Consider the following 13,852-nt stretch of genomic DNA (forward strand, 5'->3'; position numbering starts at 1 on the left):
ACCTGGCATGGTGGTCTTCATAATGTCCACTCCAACTTGCCGTCTCTGCTCCGCGGCCAGCACAGTGTAGTCTCCCTGGTGGGACAGGTTGAAACTCCAGCCCCAGGCTTCAGGGCACGAGCAGGCCTGAGAACACAAGATCATAAAATAAGAACACTGACAATTCTGAAACAAGGTTTCACTCGGCTGCGCTGCCTGGGTGCAGTGGGGCTGCTCTCACAGCCAACGACATGACATTACATAATTATGTTGCAACCTTCGTCTATCAAGCAAACAATTATATTATATTTAATTTATAATTTATAATTATATCAGACAATGCACCTACAAAAGCAGATGATTACAATTAAATTCGCCAACTTGGTAACACATTAATGTTTTGTGTGGTGTCGCCGTCGTGTACAACGATACTTACGTTTTTTAGGTGATTTGACAAAGTTGTTGTAGAGTTGTGATATGCCATATGCTGGCATATCTGGCACTCGGCTTTTTGGGCATTGTCTTTGCATATTTTAAAGTGTAACCACACGTCTGATGACTTCTTTGTCGACATGTCTGCTGCACATGTCCTTGTTGTTTTCAACACAGATAATCTCCACATGCTTGTTGTAGAGAGGTGGAGTCGAGGCGCCGCTTACTTTTGTTTCATTGGAATGGAGGCGCAAGATTTGAGGCAAAAAAAAAAATATATATATATATATATATATATATATATATATATATTTCTTTTTACTTCGATTTTTTTTTATGCTAAGCTTGTGCCATCGAACGAAGCTTTGAAGCTTCAAAGTATTTAAGACAGCCCTAGATTAAAGCAAAGAAAAATCTCCGCTTTTTTTCAGGCCAAGTCATATTCTTATTTTAACCTCCACTATATTTTATTTTTATTTTTTTTATAGCATTACCGTTTTAAGGGAGCCTACTTGTATAGCTACTGTCCTGACTGTGACTATAGACCCTACTGTTGTGGTTGTTGTGCCAGGCAGGGAGGCTGTGTGCTGGAGAGCGTGAATGCAAGTATTGTGGCTAGCTTCTGATTGATGGCGAGTGCTCACAACACAAAATCGACACTAGAGCATACATTTGAGCCATCAAAGAAATTAAAGGGGAACCATCTTATAAATGGCCTTTTTCAGTGTTTAGCATTGTTTCCTAGCTATGTGGACTTATATTAATAGGATCTATGTCTCTAATTCTCATATTGGCGCATTCTTCCAATTCTCCTCTCACAATATTCACCCTCACTGAACTGAGTCATCTGAAAATGTGCTGATCTGTGATCTCAGAGATGTCTCAGCTGCATAATAATGTGGCAGGGTTAGGATTACAGTGGTTGGAGCCCAGCCTCAAAACGGCTTAAGATCTTGAGGTAGAAAAATGCTGTTTTTGAGTACTTGATTAGAAATACAAAACAATGAATAAAAAAAGAAAAATTACAGATGTGTTCCATAGACTCACAGGAATTGTGTAAAAGTGCCCAAATAGTGAAATAAATAGTAAAATAGTTCCCCTTTAAGCAAAAGTGGTTACCTGTGTTGAACTAGTTTATTTTTTAGAAAATAAAAAAAATAGACTGGATTACTATTACGACTACTACCACTGCCAATACTACTGATACATCCCTATTGGCAAACTTTATATAATTTATATATATATGAAAATATTATATAAATATAATCAAATTGACGGAAATCCGTCTCAAGACGGAACGCTTTAATGCCTGAGATCCCAATGGAAATGTATTCTTGTTTATTATTACTGTATTGTGTTTTGTCTCGTTTCATGTGAAGGAAAAAATGTAATAAAAATAATTTGATCAAAAAATCTTTTTTTATCTCAGTCACTGTTTAATCCATCTCTATCATAGACAAAACGAAATAATGTAATGCACCTAAACAGCCGACTTAAACAATGCTGTCGAATATTATATTATGTGATATACCGTAATTCCTCTAATAGTAACCGGTATTCAATTAAAAACCGGGTCTCTATTAATGACCGGGTGCGCTGTTGAGCTAAGCAATTATAAGCCGGCCTCCTAATACAAGCCGGGTTTCATGTATATTAGAGGAATTACGGTATTTCCCTCAACGGATTTACCATAGGCAATATATTTTGTTATTGTTGTTATATGCTGGCCTGGCTGTGCAGTAAATACCATATAATGGTATGGTGTTAATGTTTACCAAGAGAGTAAGCCTACCTCAGAATTGTATAAAATGAAGTTATTATTATTATTATATCAGTATTGTGATTGCACTATTTTATTTTATTTAACTTTTTTTGGCCACCTGTAATTGCACTGTTTACTACCGTATTTCATACAGTACTTGGTTTCAATAAATGAACCAAGTACATTTTACTGGGTTCAAACTGACACAAAATGTTGATTTATTCATTATGATCGGTTTGAAAATTAGAAATATAGGCCTCTCTCTTATACATGCCTCCTCCTAATACAAGCCTGGTATCCGCTACAGTTGAAACTAGGGATGTCCCGATCGCCTTTTTTTGCTCCAGATCCGATCCCGATCATGTGATTTTAAATATCTATCGATCCGATCGTTTCCGATCCGATCTTTCACATTAGTAATCAATTTTGACGCATTTTTGTCAGAAACTGGCAGAGCGAGACAAGCCCATCTGTTGCCTATAGTCCGGGGCGCGAGCGCGGAGGCTTTTGTTATTACATTCACCCTGAGAAATGTGCTTCTGCTTCATATGAGAAATATTAAAAGTTTCAATATATGTTTGCACATTAGTATACATTCAGTGTTCGACTTACGTCCATTCTGGTCTGAAACGCAGACGATAATCCTCAGTCACGTTATCCTCCAGGTGAAAAGTTAGTCTGAAAACTTCGCCTCCAGCCTGTCCTCCTTGCAAACATTGCAACTGGCTTGACTTTCTATTTTAAAATACTTAGTTCCAAACCTCTGACATTAAGTCTAGCTGCTCAAGTCAGTGGATATTAACCGTGTTTCGGGAGCGACGTGTTGTACTGTTGTTGTGATGTGGAGCGTGTAGCGTGTAGCCGGTCTAAATTAAAAGGGAATGTGTTTGTTGCAACGGTGTAAATTAAAGGGGAATGTGTTTGTTGTGGACAATTATTCTGCTCTGTGTGACAATAAATACATTAATGATGATATATTATATGTAATTTAAAACCAAAACTAAGGCCTCCGTATGAGTTTAAGACGTGGACATGGTCATGTTTGTTGAATACAATTTTTTTTTGACTGCCGATTTATTATTATTTTTTCCCGATCCCCGATCCTCTGAAAAGCACGTGATCGACGCCGATCCCGATCACGTGATCGGATCGGGACATCCCTAGTTAAAACAAATACAAGCCGGGGTTACTATTAGAGGAATTACGGTAGTTTGTCTTATTACATGGCGTTTTAACATTCGCCAAAATGCTTGATTGTGATTGGTCAATAGCGCTCGGTTGCCCCTGACAGCGGTCAATTATTTCTCGATAATTCACTGCTGTCATGGGCAACGCGCAATAATGACCGCTGTTAGGGGCAACAGAGCGCTATTGACCAATCACAATCAAGCATTTTGATCGCAGTCACGAAAGCTAAGCATTACCATTATGCACAGCTGCACTACATCAGTGCAATCAAGTCCACACACCTGCCGGCTGCCGGCGATGACAGAGGAGCCACAGAACAACTGCGTCTGCATTTGATCTAGTCTTGTCGATGGTGTAAAATTAATTAGGTATATTGTTAGTAAGTTAGCCCTGTAATAAGCGGGATAATGTATAGCTATACTCGGTCATTGTCGCAAAATAATTGACCTTCACTGCGTTTAGAACACCCCGGTTGCGCCTCTGTGTTCCAGAACGCAGTGTCGGTCAATTATTTTGCGACAATGACCTCGTAGCTATACATGATCCCTTATTTGTCCACTTACCAGTAGCCTAATAACCATTTCACAGACAAACTGACTAAAAAAGGTCCCACTTGGATTTGGATTTAAATGCAGCAGGCATGAATTAATAATGTTAACTGAACTTAGTATTCCTTATTCTTAGTGTTGTATGACAGTAATGGGATTACTACCCCCCCCTACCCAACCTCCTCCAATGTACAGTTTCTTCCCCCGCAAATGTATACTCTCTTTTTAGACAATTTTTGTACTCATAATAAACAGTACTGTATATTTGTATATCTGGTATGTCATAAATGTCTAGATGTAACAATACTGTCTATCTGTATGTCATGTATGTAATATATGTTATGATTAATTTAAAATGAGGGACCCTGATGTAAACAAGACTAAAGTCTCTCTGGTCTGCATCCCCTTAACAATTTTGTGTATTGAGCTGTACTATATTGTACCCATTCTGCAATGTTAATACAATTTTCAATCAATCAATCAATCAAATCAGTATTCTCAGCACCTTGGGTGGGTTGGCCAGGTAAGGCTTGCCTCTGGGAGAACGTTCCAATCTAATCTCAGACCAGGGAATATTCATCCTCTCACAAACGAACATCCTCAATAATAACCTGCCAGCCTAGAGTGAGGGAGAAAGAGAGAACAAGAGAAAGGCATACAAATAATTATATATAGAGAAATAGAGGGAGAGAGAAATAATATAGAAATAGAGTGATAAAGAGCGGTGGGGGCAGATCAAAAGAGAACGTTACTAGATATACACGCACATTTGAATGATTTCATTAAGGACTGGCCACATTTGTTGCACACAAACTGCAAAAAAACACGTCAACTGACCATTGCGGACTTGGCATCTTTGGCGAAGAGGAACTGACCGATCCTGTCCTTCTCCTCTGGTTGGACGCACCGGGCCGCCAGCAGCCACTCAGACCGGCTTGGTCTCCATGAGCTGCACCGGAACGCCCACCGAACCGGACACATCATATCACCTTCTAATAATATCCATGATGATATATCACTTCAGATTGATAGTATCCTGAAGTCTAGTCAGGATACCGTGTTCAAATCCTCTCCTCGGGTATCCTGGTAGACATAAATACATAATAATAAAGTTACTAAAATACATACACTATTGCCTTAAACATACATTTACAAATACATATCTTGAATATTGAAAACAACGACACTATTGGCTGTATACGGTAAACACTTCTTCTGGTTTTTAATGGCAGTTGGCACAAACTTTTTGGTGCATTACCGCCACCTTCTGAAATGGAGTGTGGATCTAGATGGATTATGCACATGATAATTATTACTACTACTACTACTCTATCCTTCCACTCAAACCTGTACTATTTAGAAAATTAAAAATGGCCCTGTACCCCACATTCCCTGAGCTCAGTCGCAACAATTCTCTCACCTCCAGGCTTGATGTGGTCTCTCTCCAACCGGTCTTTGAGGATCGGTCTCTCTTGTTTGTATTTTCTACACTCCAGTGACTCCACTAACACATGCTCCACTGTTTCCTGCCTTACGGTAAACACTCTTCTTCTTCTACGCGTCTAGGTGTATTGCCGCCCTCCACAGGACAGATGGAGCACTGTAGATACGCGTCCAGCCCTCCCTATATTCTGTTATACAGCCCCACGGCAAGCAGGAACTGCACAACAGCACTAGCTCTCTCTTGGTGGTTCTCATTCACCCAGGCCTAGAAATGAAGGCAAAGAGAAAGAATTAACTCCCCGAGAAGAAAGAACTCTAAAGAAGGAATTTCGTTGTTCTCTGTACTTAATACAGTCCATCAGGACATGCTGCACACTGCACTCCATGTTGTAAACACTCCTCCAACGCCAGCGGCGTCTCTACAATTCGTAGCCGCATTTCTGCAGATCCCTCTCTAATTGGTTGAAGCCATTTCTGCAGACCCCTCTCTGATTGGCCGAGCGCGCGCATGCGCATGAGCCGCGACAAGCTCCTCTAGCCAGGACTCGAAACTCCGTTAAGCTCCAGAGAGAGGCTGAAAACCCACAGTTGTTGCCCGACGGATGGGAACCGAATCCCGGATCCGAGGTTTCTGATGACTACCCCCAAAACATGGAGGTCGCGAACGCAATTTATACGCATGGAAGTATTACGAATCATTAAAAAAATATACCGTTAACTGGAATATGTTGTGTGCGCCTTTACACATATGTTGGATTATGTAATTGGTTTGTCATTAAATGTTGTGCCTTACTAATAATAACTAATTCCTTGGTCAATAGAAGTCTCTGTGATACTTTCTGAATATGATTTGGGAGGGTTATAATAGAAGAAAGACAGTGTAAACAATATAACGTTATGTGAATAAACCGCGAAATAATAACTAATTCCTTGGTCAATAGAAGTCTCTGTGATACTTTCTGAATATGATTTGGGAGGGTTATAATAGAAGAAAGACAGTGTAAACAATATAACGTTATGTGAATAAACCGCGAAATAATAACTAATTCTGTTATGTTATATAATGTTACAATGTACAGTTTCTAACAGTTGGCTGTGTTGTGAAATGTGCATAACGTTATGAATAAACCGCGAAGTCACGCGAAATAACGTTATACGCGAATCTGGTAGTACATATCTTTTTATCTTCAATCTTGATATGATAACATTACATCCGCCTTTTACCACGTGACGAGCTAAACCAATCAGAGAGGGGTCTGCAGAAATGCGGCTACGAATTGTAGAGACGCAACACAGCGATGGTTTAACTGGTGTTTACATCCGGGTTTGACAGGGTCACGTGGCGGAGACCGACCAATGGGCGTCTCTACTTTCCGTAGCTCCATTTCTGCAGACCCCTCTCTGATTGGTTGAGCGAAGCCCCTCTCTGATTGGTTGAGCGAAGCCCCTCTCTGATTGGTTTAGCTCGCACGCGGCAAAAGGCGGACGTAATAGGCGTGTTCGAGATGGATTTCGGTTCGCCTCGAAAATAGACGAGAGTAGCCGAGTGCAGCCGGGGGAGGAGTGAGAAGTTCGTCGGACTCTTCAGATTTCACGAGAGCCTCTCGTCTGCGTCAGAGCCCTTTGCGTGTAGCTCCCAGCGGAAGAGTACGTCGCGTGCTTCCGCGTTTTCTCTGATTGGCCATGACGCCCATGTGACCACGGCAGCGCGAGAGAGCTGCAGCGCGGAAATAGGCTGTCTATTGCCATTCTCTAAGACAAAAGGCGTGTTCGAGATGGGATAGGCGGACGCAGATCTGCGCAGGTTTTACTACGGCCTCGCCAAGCACGTTGCATGACGGTTAGAATATTGTCCGACTTGCTCATCAGGGACCCTGATGTAAACAAGACGAAAGTCTTTCTCTGGTCTGCATCCCCTTAACAATTGTGTGTATTGAGCTGTACTGTATTGTACCCATTCTGCAATCTGTTAATAAAGTTTTCAATCAATTCAATCTCTGAAAATCTGACGAGACGAGGCGCGGAATCGAGCCACACACAGCCTTCAGAGCGAGGCTCCACAGTACAGGCTTGTTCGAGATGGATTTCGGTTTGCCTCGACCAGTGGTGCGTTATTGAAATCATCTGGGGTGACACGCACCACGTGCACGCGCTCCCGCGAATGCGCATTTAATGTCCCCTCGCTTGGGCACAGACTAAAGACAGTGCCTAATTGCCTCTACGAATGGAATGTAACACGTCTTCACAACAAGTTAAGGTGTGAATGTGTCTGAGAACGTATTTAACACACCTGACGACCGGCGCTATTGATATGCAAATAGCGAGTGAGCTTGCACACCGTGCTACCCCGTCCCATGAACAACGCATGCCTGGCCTCGACTAGTAGACGAGAGTAGCCGAGTGAAGCCGGGGGAGGAGTTAAAAGGGCGGACACTGCCGATTTCACGAGAGCCTCTCGCCTAGTCTCGCATGGCAGATACGCTTTCACGTCACTCACCACACACACATTACACACCTGTCCAGCTCATTATAATGCGATGGGCGTGTGCAAAATTAGATCAGATTCAAATGTACAGCACACCATATACTGCTATAGTGGAATATACTATTCATATACCATAATGTATACCATATTGTTGCGCGCTCCTGGCCGCACGCACACACAACACACTGCTGAATAATTCTGTTTTGCATCAATATATATATGTATACTGTGTATATTGAGGCAAAACAGAATTATATATACAGTGTTGAGGCAAAACAGACGACGCATGTGTGTATGTGTGTGTCTGACAGCTTGAAGTTTATCATGATGATATGATGATAACGCATAACATAATAAAGTTTTCAATCAATCAATCAATCAATCAAACGTCTCATAACTCCCTGGCTGTCACGTGGCTGGTGACTGACAACTTTTCTGAGCCAATAGGCGCTTTGCGCGACCGTAGCAAGTCGCTTCCCAGCCGGGAGCAGCCGAGTGAGAGGTACTGTGGAGCCTCGCTCTGAAGGCTGTGCGTGGCTCGCTCCCGCGAGAGTTCCGCGCCTCGCCTCGTCAGATTTTCAGAGCAAGTCGGACAACATTCTAACCGTCATGCAACGCGCTTGGCGAGGCCGTAGTAAAACCTGCGCAGATCTGCGTCCGCCTATCCCATCTCGAACACGCCTAGTCTCTGCGACAAACTCTAACCTTAACCAACTCCGAAACAGCGCCTAAACTTAACCCTTCTAACCTTAACCAACTCCGAAACAATGCCTAACCTTAACCCTAACCTTAACCAACTCCGAAACAATGCCTAAACTTAACCATAACCTTAACCAACTACGAAAGAATATTGCTATGCTCTAAGACAAACTCTAACCTTAACCAACTCCGAAACAGCGCCTAAACTTAACCCTTCTAACCTTAACCAACTCCGAAACAATGCCTAACCTTAACCCTAACCTTAACCAACTCCGAAACAATGCCTAAACTTAACATGCCTAAACTTAACCGGCGAAAGAATGCATGTTAAAAAAAATAAAAAATAAAAATTGAAGGGAATCGAACTTGTCACCAACCGCAGGATCCACAGCAAGGCGGCGAACCAGTTGAGCTAGTCATCGACCTCAATAACCTTATGCGCACCTCCCTCGCCTACCTTAGAGAGGGGCTTCGCTCAACCAATCAGAGAGGGGTCTGCAGAAATGGAGTTCAACCAATCAGAGAGGGGTCTGCAGAAATGGAGCTACGAAATGTAGAGACGCAGTATAACCTGCGCAGATCTGCGTCCGCCTATCCCATCTCGAACACGCCTGTTATCATATCAAGAAGATAAAAAGAAATGTACTACCAGATTCGCGTATAACGTTATTTAGCGTGACTTCGCGGTTTATTCATAACGTTATGCACATTTCACAACACAGCCAGCTGTTAGAAACTATACATTGTAACGTTATATAACATAACGTTATGTTATTTCGCGGTTTATTCACATAACGTTATTTCACGTGACAAGTTCAACACAGCCCAGCTGTCAGAAACTGTACATTGAGGGGGTTTGAATCACTGTTTAGTGTTTACACTCCCCACTTACTGTAACTGTACCACCATGTTCTACATATAACCTCATCTCATGCACCTTGTTGTGTATCCTGTTTCTTTTTCCTCATTATTATATTCAGAGTTAATTATATTGTTTACACTGTCTTTCTTCTATTATAACCCTGCCCATTTGATGTTCCCAAATCATATTCAGAAAGTATCACAGATACTTCTATTGACCAAGGAATTAGTTATTATTAGTAAGACACAACATTTCCGTAGCAATCCGAAGTGACATTGACCACCAGACTCTTTCTCTTAAGGCATTAATTGGGTTAATTAATATAAATGTTATATTGTAACTGTCTAGTTACACATTGGTTCCGAAACATGTATGTTCCAGGCTGCAATTAAAACGTTGAATCTGAGAGAGCTCTGGTCAGCGAAGCCGGCGATGCGAGCGATTATTATTGGTTTTTAATGACAAACCAATTACATAAATATGTGTAAAGGCACACACAACATATTCCAGTTAACGGTATATTTCTTTAATGATTCGTTATGGCGTAATCAATACTTACATGCGTATAAATTGCGTTCGCGACTTCCATGTTTTGGGGGTATTCATCAGAAAACTCGGATCCGGGATTCGGCTCCCATCCGCTTGTCGCGGCTCATGCGCATGCGCGCGCTCGGCCAATCAGAGAGGGGTCTGCAGAAATGGGCTCAACCAATCAGAGAGGGGTCTGCAGAAATGGAGCTACGGAAAGTAGAGACGTGACCAATGGGAGGTTTAACGTCTCTGTCTTTTTTTCTGGATTGATTGATTGATTGATTGATTGAACATTTTATTAACAGATTGCAGAATGGGTACAATACAGTACAGCTAAATACACACAATTGTTAAGGGGATGCAGACCAGAGAAAGACTTTCATCTTGATTACATCAGAGTCCCCCATTTTCAATTTATCATAACATATATGACATTTCTTTATTTCAGATCCCCATTAGTAACTGCCTCAGCAGCGACTATTCTTCCTGGGGTCTGGATCCAAACATATAAAATTAAACAAGAATAATCAATAAAACAACCTAAAAACAATACAAATATCAATAAAACACCAATAAAATATACAAACAATTATAGAACATTAAACCAATCAAAATCAGACATACAAACAAATATGTATGCCAAATTTTCTAATATAGAACAATAACAAATATCAATAAAACAACAAACTAAGACATCTCAGAGAAAACTAAAACATGCTCAAAAACAGCACGACATTCCATACACTCATACTCTAATACTCCTCATAACCACTAGACAAAGACATTCCAAATCAACACATAACCCAACACAAGAACCCATTCATTAGACACAGATTAGACCCAACCAAAATCAATCTCTTTCTGCATTACAGCCACTCTTAGTCTCCTCTTGAATCCCACCTTACTGGTAATTGAAACCAAATATTGTGGAAGTCTATTCCAGTAGGACATTGCCCTGTACATTACAGTTTTCTTCAGTTCTGGGTCTCGGCAGGGCGAACAGATATTTATTTTTATTTTTATTTTTTTATTTATCCTTTATTTATCCAGGAATGTCCCATTGAGATACAAGATCTCTTCTTCCAGGGAGTCCTGACCAACACAGCACACAACAAGTTTCAACATAAAACAGGGCATTAAACAAAAAACATACAATTCAAATATAAATACAGAGGGTCATTTGTGCAGTGGCAAGGAGCATAATCACATCAACAATAGCATCAGGTAAAACAGTTACATGTTTCATAAAGGGCTAATCGTAGCATACCTTTAAAAGATATGACATACAGATAGACAGTACTGCTACATCTATACATTTATGACATACCAGATTTACAAATATACAGTACTGTTTGTGATACAAAAAAAGAGTCTAAAAAAGAGAGTATATACATTTGACAAAGAAACTGTACATTGGAGGAGGTTGGGGGGGTGGGGTTGGGGTGGGGGGGGGCTGTACATTGGAGGAGGTTGGGTATGTGGGGTGGATGGGGGGGGGGGGGTTGGGTAGGTGGGGTGGGGGGGGGGGGAACTGTACATTGGAGGTGGTGGTTTGGGTAGGCGGGGTGGGGGGGGGGTAACTGTACATTTGATTATCGACGATACCTTACTTGGTCCCAAGAAGAGGGTCTTGTGTATTATTGGGTTAGGACATTTACTGTACATTGGAGGGGGTTGGGTTAGGACATTTACAGGGGCCAGTTTCGAATTGCAGTCTCCCGTAGGTGCTCTTTGAGAGTGGTTTTGAAAGTGGGTAGTGATTCACATTCCTTTACAGCTGTGGGTAGGGACGTTCCACATTGATGTGGCATAAATGCGAAACGTGTTGTGTCCCTTGTTTGAGCCTAATCTGGGTTTAACATGATTTGTGGAGCTCCCTCTGGTGTTGTGGTCGTGGTATTCACTGACCTTTGGGAAGTATTTTGACATGTACATGGGTACCTTAGTCGTGTAGTGTATCTTGTAGACCAGGCCCATTGCAAGTTGCTGTACTCTGTCGTCTACTCTAAGCCATCCTAGGTTGTCAAAGTGGGCAGGGGTGAGGTGGGTTCTAGGAGTAAGGTCAAGCAGTAGTCTGACCAGTTTGTTTTGTGATGTTTGTAATTTTGTTTTTAGCGCCTTTGAGGTGCTTTGGTACCATGAGGTGTAAGCATAGTCGTAGTACCCTTGAATGAGTGCTCCTGCCAGAGTCTTCAGGGTATTCTTGTTTACCAGAGAGGAGATCCGGTACAAGAATCTAGTTTGTTGGTTGACTTTTTTTATTACATTGGTAGTTTCATTACACTGGTAGTTTGAACGCTAGCGTTGCACCATTATTGATTGATTGAAAACTTTAATTAACAGATTGCAGAATGGATACAGTACAGCTCAATACACACAATTGTTAAGGGGATGCAGACCAGAGAAAGACTTTAGTCTTGTTTACATCAGGGTCCCCCACCTACCGTTATAATACTGTTATTTCAGACGTGAATTCATGCAAGGTAAACTATTAAATCTGGGTTTATTATTATATTTCATTATGGAAATTATGTCTACTCCCCTTTACCAGTCCTTTACCAGACCCATTATGAGATCTAGAGATGTATGTGGTAGAGCCAGCCCTTTGGATCAATTAACAAACTCAGCAAGACCAACGGCTTCTCTGTTACAGTGGGTGACAATATTGTCGCAAGGAAAGATTTAATTACATACCTGGGTTCAGGGCCGCCTGGGAGAAATGCGAGGCCCTGTGCGAGATTTAACGCGAGGCCCCCCCCCCCCCCCCCCCCCCCCAAAAGGTTAAAAAAAAATATATATATATATATTTTTTTATACAGCAGTGGCGGCTCTACCACTAGGGGCGCTCGGGCGCCGCCCCCCCTCAGCTCCTACCCTGGTTATATGAGAGAACAAGACAAATACGTTTTTAGTTTTTTTGTTTTATAGCCCTATAAATAATATAAACATGTTTAAAATTAATAATATTTACTCATTTTAAGTATGTTTGTATTTCCAATGCACAATATAACGTTATTATCTAAATAAAAAAAACATCGTTTTCATGGGCAGGAAGTGACGTTTTTTTTTATTTTTTCGTATTTCTCGCCCGGGCAAGAAGCGATAGCGCTCTGCGTGCGCGTCACAGTTTGATCGCTGTCTCCGTCACAGCCAATCAGTGCATACGGCGTTGTGCGTTGAAATATGACTATTATGTTGGAATCCGAGCGCGATTTGAAGCGGTCTAGGCAGCCGAGTGAACTTCCGTGAAGAATTTTCCATAGCCGCATTTCGTGGAGACGCTCTCTGATTGGCCGACGCGATGCCAGTTTTTTTCCATAGCCGCATTTCTCGGGTTGGCTTAACAACAGTTCAGTCGACTCGTCAACAACAACAGCAACTACACTGAGCTTAGGCACTCTTTCAAAGTTGGTTAAGGTTAGAGTTTGTCTTATAGCATGGCGATAGAACGCCAGGTAGTTTGCAGGCTGTTCGAGGCGGAAATGGACAAAGACACAGCTCTTCACTCACACAGCTTGCAAGCTATGGATGCAGTGTGGAGGGACATGTATGGACAATGGATGGACATCAACACAGGCTGGATGGACAATGCCATGGAGTGGATATACTTTATCAACAACAACAAGCCAACAACAAGGTAGATTAGCGATCTTAACTCTAGTTTAATACATGATACGTTGTCTACTGATGCCGCATAACGTTGTAACGTTACAGCTACTGCTAGCTGTTAGCTCCGTTAGCCGGCCACTTTTATAATTACTGCATGGAAACGGAGTAACGTTAACGTTTAAACGTTATGTCGAGGTCATACAATACTACAGTCGACATAAGGTTAACGTTACCCCGTTTCCATGAAGTGTTTAAATAGCAGCAATCTTGTTGAAAATGTAACTTTACTAGTAAAATGCTCTCTCTCTCTCGCT

General features: G+C 41.7%; 1 protein-coding gene across 2 annotated transcripts in view; it reads right to left on the reverse strand.

Moving 5' to 3' along the window:
• aasdhppt (aminoadipate-semialdehyde dehydrogenase-phosphopantetheinyl transferase) overlaps positions 1 to 5,725 on the reverse strand; it is a 51,457-nt gene extending 45,732 nt beyond the window's left edge. For both annotated transcript variants that reach the window (XM_084318735.1, XM_084318734.1), the window contains exons 1-4: positions 5,330 to 5,725; positions 4,747 to 4,992; positions 4,415 to 4,528; positions 3 to 126 (exon numbers count right to left, since the gene is read on the reverse strand). In XM_084318735.1, coding sequence (XP_084174861.1) covers positions 3 to 126; positions 4,415 to 4,528; positions 4,747 to 4,893 — 385 coding nt within the window. In that variant the 5' untranslated portion in view covers positions 4,894 to 4,992; positions 5,330 to 5,725. The remainder of the gene's footprint in view (positions 1 to 2; positions 127 to 4,414; positions 4,529 to 4,746; positions 4,993 to 5,329) is intronic.
• Between the last annotated feature and the right edge of the window lie 8,127 nt (positions 5,726 to 13,852).

The sequence above is a fragment of the Notolepis coatsorum genome, assembly GCF_963971535.1.
Source record: "Notolepis coatsorum genome assembly, chromosome: 1".
Lineage (NCBI taxonomy): Eukaryota > Metazoa > Chordata > Actinopteri > Aulopiformes > Paralepididae > Notolepis > Notolepis coatsorum.